The sequence below is a fragment of the Arachis ipaensis genome, chromosome B3 (assembly GCF_059453495.1).
Source record: "Arachis ipaensis isolate K30076 ecotype BB chromosome B3, ASM5945349v1, whole genome shotgun sequence".
NCBI classification, from domain to species: Eukaryota; Viridiplantae; Streptophyta; class Magnoliopsida; order Fabales; family Fabaceae; genus Arachis; species Arachis ipaensis.
This window is the reverse complement of record NC_142438.1, coordinates 24,093,812-24,101,098: the sequence shown is the minus strand read 5'-3', so window position 1 is coordinate 24,101,098 and position 7,287 is coordinate 24,093,812. Positions and strand designations below refer to the sequence as shown.

Here is a 7,287-nt window from a genome sequence, read left to right as displayed (position 1 = left end):
TTTAGTTAAATGAATATAAATTCATCCACTTCCAAGTAATTTTGCAGCATTATGTGTTTTTTCTTCTTCTTTGTTTGATTTTTTTATTTTTATTCTTGTTAAGAGAGTAAAATAAGAAGAAACTTGAGAAGGTAAAACAAAAAGGAAAAGATGAATGAGAAAAAAAGAAGAAGAAGGTGATGATGATGAAAAAAAAGAAGCAGTAGAAGATGAGGAAGAGGAAGAGTTTTGAATTATGCAGAACTTATCAGAATAAAAATACACCCAACTTCCTATACACCTAAATATGTTTGTGTTACACCCAAATTTGTTGCAAATACAGAAAAATATTTCCTTTAATGCTATATTTTTTCTTCTGAATTGAACCACATCTTAGCCACTTGATTGGATTCAAAACAATAATCAATTTCGTTTTGGTTTAATTAACAATTTGAACCTGAATTATTCATTATTTTCAATAACGAGATAACTGATGATAGAGGAAAAAGAGAAAAAAAAAGGAGGAGAAGAAATTTCAATGAAAAAAGAAGAAGGAAGAAGAGAAGAAAGATGTGGTGTTAATGACTATGATAACGAAAAAGAAAAAGAAAATGCAGTGACTGCATATTTTTGGAGAAACGGGTGAATATAACTGTGCGTAAATATAAATGATTTGAAAAGGCTTATAAAAAAAATACTTGTAGTGAAAAATAATTGTTTTTAATTTTTAAATAAGGCCTCTTGTTAAATAGAGTTGATGTCTTATGATCAGTATGCAGATTGCACACGTTCCAAAACTGATAAGGTTGAAGTTGTCTTTTATAAAGGTACCGTGTTCCGAATAATTCAAACAAGGATAGAGTCTTCTTTCCTCCACAATTAAATGATTAATTAAGGTTTAAGCTTCTAAGTTCTAAGGACACGTTGAATATTTTTATTTAATTTTAATGTTCGAATAGGAAATAATTTTTTTATATAATTATTTAATAAAATTTATGTGTTTAGATAATTTTTAAGATAATAATTTAAAAATTAATTATTTTGTTAATATGATATATAAATTATTTGTATAATTTTTCTCATATCTATACTTTTCCAAGTTTGAAAGAATGGACAATACAATCAAGCTGTTTGTTATATTCTATTTTCAAAAATTAAAGGATAATTTTATTAATATTATACTCTACTTGTAAATTAACACGCAACATATATGAAGACTTACAGGTATGTAGATGTTTTCATATAAAATTATTAATATTATTATTAAATAATTTAATATGTTTAATTAAATTATTATATAATAATTTTTAACTAATAATTAACTGTATGTAAATTTTTATTCTAAAATATATTCTACTAAATAAAAATAAATAAATTTTGGCGTGGTAATAAAAATATAATAATAATCCACAAATTCGTAACAGTAAAGAAAGCATAATTAATGCCATTAATATTATGCTAACAATGCACAAATCCATAACTATGAACAAAATCAGATTGATGGACCATGTTCCATTATTTTCTTATCCAATCATGACTTGATATAAAGTCCACGTGCTCCCAAGTCCCAACTGTCATTCTCATTTTTTCCCAAACAAAATTTCGACATCATCCTCCATTCCTCCTACTACTCCCCGCCATGGACAACGACAACCGCCGCGCTTCCCGCCGCACGGAAGTCCTCTCGAAGCACCTCCTCCCGCACCCTCTCACAACGACCGCCCTCCTCTCGACCTCCAACTGCCTCAGTTACTCTCCACCAGAGCTCTCCTCCTCCAACCCGGTCTCCTTCGACACTTCCCGGATGCGCGCTCTCCTCGACGGCCACAACCTCGACGACCGTGACTGGCTCTTCGGCCTCATCGTTCAGAGCCCTCTCTTCAATCGCCAAGAGCGCGGCGGCCGCGTCTTCGTCTCCGTCGACTATAACCACTCCATGGAGCAGCAGCGCGAGGAGACCATGCGCCGGATCGGTTACCTTCTCGATCGCGGCGTCTTTAGAGGTTGGCTCACCGGCGATGGCCCTCAAGAAGAGCTCAGGAAGCTGGCCCTTCATGAGGTCGTCTCCATGTACGATCACTCCCTCGCCGTCAAGATCGGTGTCCATATCTTCTTGTGGTATGTATATAATCTTCTTCGGAATGAAAATTCTGTTAGATATGTTAACCATTAAATTCATGACATGGTATGCTTCTATAACTTAAGTTCTGTAATTCGATATTGTGCCTCTGTCCAACCGCTTAAGTTTGAGATGAGTTTTTTAGACAAATTATCCGTAAATGATTAGTTTGATTTGATATTGTAATTTAGATTAAATTTTAAATAATTGTGATGAATTTTAAATCAAATTGCCTTCATTTGTGTTGGTATTAGACTAAGTTATTGTTTCTCCAATTTCATGGCTTAAGCATAAACTTAACTAGCAGTCATTTCTTTTTGTGAATGTGTGTGTGTGTGTTTAATGTGTTGTGAACATATTCAAAATTTATTTTCTCCTTCTACATTGTTGTTTGCTTGTTGTCCTTGGATGTAAGCAGGGGAGCTGACGAATTGACGAAGTAGGGTGGATAGGAACCTTTGGTTTTTCATTTTGGAGAGGGATAGAAACATAGCAGACTTTTTTATTTTTAGGTCACAAAGTCAATCACTTTGAACTCACTGAGAGGTTAAATAATCAATCAAGTAATTTTCATTTTTTTCTCACAAAAAGGATGTAATCACCTCTTCAAACAGATTTACCTGTTAATCTCTTTCTCGTAGAACATTGTATTCAACCAAAAGAGCATTTGATGGTCTTCCAGCATTACTAAATCAGAGCCTTGTTTTATTTTTTGTTTATCTTTTGGCAAGGATGTTATGAAAAAAAAAAAAAAGAAGCAAAAACAAAACATAAGAATGGATTTGTTGCTCATCACTCCACCTAGAATACTTGTACTCCAAAAATACCACATCATTTATAAACAATTTTGCTTGTTCCTCTTATGAGTGTTTGGTTTCAGGGGTGGGGCTGTAAAATTTCTTGGAACAAAGCGGCATCATGACAAGTGGTTGAGAGCTACTGAAAACTATGAGCTGAAGGGTTGTTTCGCTATGACTGAGTTGGGACATGGAAGTAATGTATGTGAAGGTTTCTCAATAAGTTTTGGGTTGAAAGCCCACATTCATTCATTCTATTCTGCTTTGCCTTTATCACTTCTATTAATTCTTTCCAAACTAATTTACACAGGTACGGGGAGTCGAAACAGTAACTACTTATGATTCGAGAACTGGAGAATTTGTCATCAATACTCCATGTGAATCGGCGCAGAAGTACTGGATTGGTGGTGCAGCAAATGTAAGGACTCATGACACTCAAATGGTCCTTTTTTTTAGGTCATTGTGAGTTTAATTTGCTGCTTTTGTCTTTCTTTTGTTTCAATTTTGTATGCATAAATTTAACATAGTTTCACTTTTATATGCAGCATGCAACACACACTATAGTCTTTTCACAGCTCTACATAAATGGAGGCAATCAAGGCGTGCATGCATTTATTTGCCCAATTAGGGATTCAAGTGGAAATGTATGCCCAAACGTCCGCATAGCTGAGTGTGGTCACAAAATTGGTTTAAATGGAGTTGATAATGGCCGTATCTGGTAATGTACACATTTTCAAACTGTTTTCAACCTGGAAATTAAAATTATTTATTTTTTTATTTAGTGAGTACACTAAATAGTTTTAGACATGCGACTTCAGGTTTGACAATGTAAGAATACCAAGAGAGAATTTGCTGAATTCCGTGGCTGATGTTTCACCAAGAGGTGAATATTTGAGTACCATAAAAAATGTAGATCAGGTGATAGTTACATCATCTCTCTTAATTATGTTTATGCTTTATAAGGTTCTCTTCATTCTGTCTATGCTTGTCTTTATTCTCCTTTAAAAAGCCTTTTTCCATTGGTGGGTCGCTACATGGATCAAAGACATCATTGCGTCATGTCCATTAGGATGCAACAGAGTTTTACATTGGCTGTCGCAAGCCTAACACAATCCTACATGGATGCAAAGACGTCATTGCGTTGTAGCCATGCATTAGGATGCGACAAAGTTTTATGTCAGGTGTCGTAGGCCTAACACAATCTTACATAGATTCAAAGATGTCTTTGCGTCGTAGCTATGCATTGGGATGCAACAAAGGTTTATATGAGCTGTCACAAGCCTGACACAACACACTTTGTCCGAGTTGTATGCTTTTCTTTTATTCACAATTGAAAAAAATTCCTCATGAGTTTTGTTATGTCATTACTGCTCCAGAGATTTGCAGCATTTTTAGCCCCTTTGACCTCTGGTCGTGTAACTATTGCCTCTAGTGCTGTTTACATCTCCAAGGTATTGATTTTCATCATTATTTTGTGGAATGATCACATTTTTCTCCCTTTTTTTTTTGCTCTGCATTTAACAGATTTATAACTAATGTATGTCACATATCTTTCCATTTATCAACTATTGATAGATTGGCTTATCCATTGCTATAAGATATGCATTGACAAGACGAGCCTTTTCTATGACACCAAACGGACCTGAAATTCTGTTGCTTGATTACCCAAGTCATCAGCGGCGTCTACTACCCTTACTTGCAAAGATGTAAGTCTTCTACTTATGGGCATTTCGGTATCTACTTGCTCTGACCACAAAATGATTCAAGCTTTCTAGGAACATGGAATTTAGGTATTGTGCTTTGGCCATGGGCATTTATCCCACATAACTTCGGCCAATGCCGTCTGGTGCATTTTTTTGTCAAGGCCGTGACTTACATAGTTATATTTTGATATTTTCAATATACATTCTACTGATATTTGGCCATATATATTCTGGAAGAAAACATTTGATTTAAAAGGAATAATGGATTTAAGGCATTAACGCGGGGTTAGTCAAAATGGTAAGTACTTTGTTCTGTCAACAAATGGTATTGGATTCAAGTCTTGGGAATATCAAAATAATTATATGAAAGAAGGTTTTTTTTCAGGGGAAAAAAGGACCTGAATATATAAACACCTGAGTTGTCACTACTATAGTTTGACTGTTGGAAGAAATGTAATGGACCTTAATTTACGTGTTTAAGTTTTTATGTTCATTTCATTACCCTTTTCTGCAGATATGCAATGAGTTTTGCTGCAATTGAGCTCAAAATGATGTATGTGAATAGAACACCCGAGTCAAACAAAGCAATCCATATTGTTTCAAGTGCTTATAAGGCTACTTTTACGTGGAATAATATGCGCACACTTCAGGTTTAGTACTGCTATTATAACTTGTTTGTTGGATTTATGCTACAGACCTGCCTAAGGTTTTTTGTTGTGTAAAATAGGAATGTCGTGAAGCCTGTGGAGGACAGGGCGTTAAAAGTGAAAATCGTATCGGTCCGTTCAAGGGCGAATTTGATGTGCATTCAACATTTGAAGGGGACAATAATGTTCTGATGCAGCAGGTAGGATGAATTTTTATGCTAAATATATAAGTAAGCACGACGTTCACCTAAAACAGAGTTGATCGCAATGAGATAATTAAACCTCACAATATAATATAACATTTAATTTGATTTTCTTAACAGCTTGGGTAAAAATATAGGAACAATGTGTACTTCTGTAAGGTCCAACACTGAAAAATAAAGGCCACCTTCAAGAGAGAAAAAACGTACTTTCTACTTAATGTGAACTTGTCATTAGTTTCTGAATCTAGTATTTGAGTCTTTTATATCAAGTTCTTAGAAATTGATAACGCCATTTTTTTTGTCTATTTACTCATGTTCTGGTGAAAAGGTATCAGTAGGTGTGGTTTGTCACCCAGTAAATTTTACATGCGTTATTTTATTAGAGATTTGAAATACATGAAATGATTCAGTGTCCAAATTTACACACTTCTAATATTTGATGTCAGATTAGCAAGGCGCTCCTTGGAGAATTCATTGTGTGTCAGACTAAGAAGAAGCCATTTAGAGGTTTGGGGTTAGAACACATGAACAACCCTGCACCTGTCCTCCCGTCTCAGTTAACGAGTTCTATTCTCATGAGCAGTGAATTTCAGGTAATTATTCGACTGAAACTGTCGATAATTTAGATGAACCAGCATAAGCTTCTCTTTGTCTCTTACCTTTTTAAATTATACAGCTTGATCTCTTCCACCTAAGAGAGCGAGATCTATTGAGACGCTTTGCTGCGGAGGTTTCACAATATCAAACTCAGGGGGAAAGCAAAGAGTCTGCCTTTAATCTAGTGAGTTCTCTACCATGTCTTGTTAATCATTCTTTCATTGATTCACTTCCTTACAGTTTGTAAGTTCTACTAGAGCTATCAAGTCGCAGAGGACTTAGGCAGAGCTTTCTCCGAACGCGCAATACTGAAAACCTTCATCGAGGTCGAGTCAAAGGTGCCGGCTGGTTCATTGAAGGTAAATCTTCTTTACTCATGACAATTTTTTTTTTTCCTTTTAGGTTTCTGAGAAAGAGAACTGAAGGATCCATTTAACTTCTGTATTTTCCTCTTCTGTAGGATGTCTTGGGTCTGTTGAGGTCGTTATATGCCTTGATTTCTGTGGATGAAGATTCTGCTTTTCTTCGCTATGGATACTTGTCAACTGAGAATGCTGCTGCAGTGCGGAAAGAAGTGCCGAAACTGTGTACTGAACTTCGACCGCACGCATTCGCCTTGGTCAGTTCCTTCGGTATTCCCGATGCCTTCTTGAGTCCTATTGCGTTCGACTGGGTTGGTTCGAATGCATGGTCCTCTGCTCAACACTAGTTGTGGATGCAAATTTCTTCATATGGTTTGTGGCAAAAGGGTAAGTTATACAGTTATACTGCACACTTTGATACTGGATATGATCAAATTAACTTTTCTTGTCTCCTAAGAAAATGTGAGTAATATTCTTACTTACTGTTACTAAAAGACCTGCAATATTTGAATTGCTGCCAAATAATTTGTACATGGTTCCCAAGTGGGATCCATTAATAAAGTAACACTGTTATATTTAGAAAAATGATAATTTCACTCCCATATTTTCCAATGCCCCTTTACATAATGAATTTTTTTTATATTGTATATATACATGAATTTATAAAAAAAATGATATTTTTAAAACAAAAATGGCAATATTCCTTCCTTTTTCTATTGTATATATTGTTTTTGTTAGATTGCTTTCCACAAAGAAAGAGAGAATTTTTGGGACAATAATTTTTTGGTTTTGCATTTCTTGCACACGGTACAAACTAATGACGGATTTTGAAATTCGTTACACCGATCCGGTTAAAAATGACCTAGGTTTTTTTTCCGTA

At 35.1% G+C, this 7,287-nt stretch overlaps 1 protein-coding gene across 1 annotated transcript; it reads left to right on the top strand.

Moving 5' to 3' along the window:
• Positions 1 to 1,449: 1,449 nt before the first annotated feature.
• LOC107629802 (acyl-coenzyme A oxidase 3, peroxisomal) lies at positions 1,450 to 7,019 on the top strand. Its single transcript, XM_016332695.3, has 13 exons — positions 1,450 to 2,097; positions 2,979 to 3,096; positions 3,206 to 3,313; positions 3,441 to 3,613; positions 3,714 to 3,813; positions 4,272 to 4,346; positions 4,471 to 4,601; positions 5,113 to 5,248; positions 5,326 to 5,445; positions 5,895 to 6,041; positions 6,125 to 6,229; positions 6,303 to 6,404; positions 6,506 to 7,019. Exons 1-13 carry the CDS (start codon positions 1,619 to 1,621, stop codon positions 6,752 to 6,754), a joined length of 2,043 nt encoding a protein of 680 aa, XP_016188181.1. The 5' UTR covers positions 1,450 to 1,618; the 3' UTR covers positions 6,755 to 7,019.
• Positions 7,020 to 7,287: the final 268 nt, after the last annotated feature.

Coding starts and splice junctions, on each gene's coding strand:
- LOC107629802 (XM_016332695.3), top strand. CDS start 1,619: ATGGACAACGACAACCGCCGCGCTTCCCGCCGCACGGAAGTCCTCTCG. Junction 3,097..3,205: donor AGTTGGGACATGGAAGTAAT/GTATGTGAAGGT, acceptor TAATTTACACAG/GTACGGGGAGTCGAAACAGT. Junction 6,405..6,505: donor TGCCGGCTGGTTCATTGAAG/GTAAATCTTCTT, acceptor CCTCTTCTGTAG/GATGTCTTGGGTCTGTTGAG.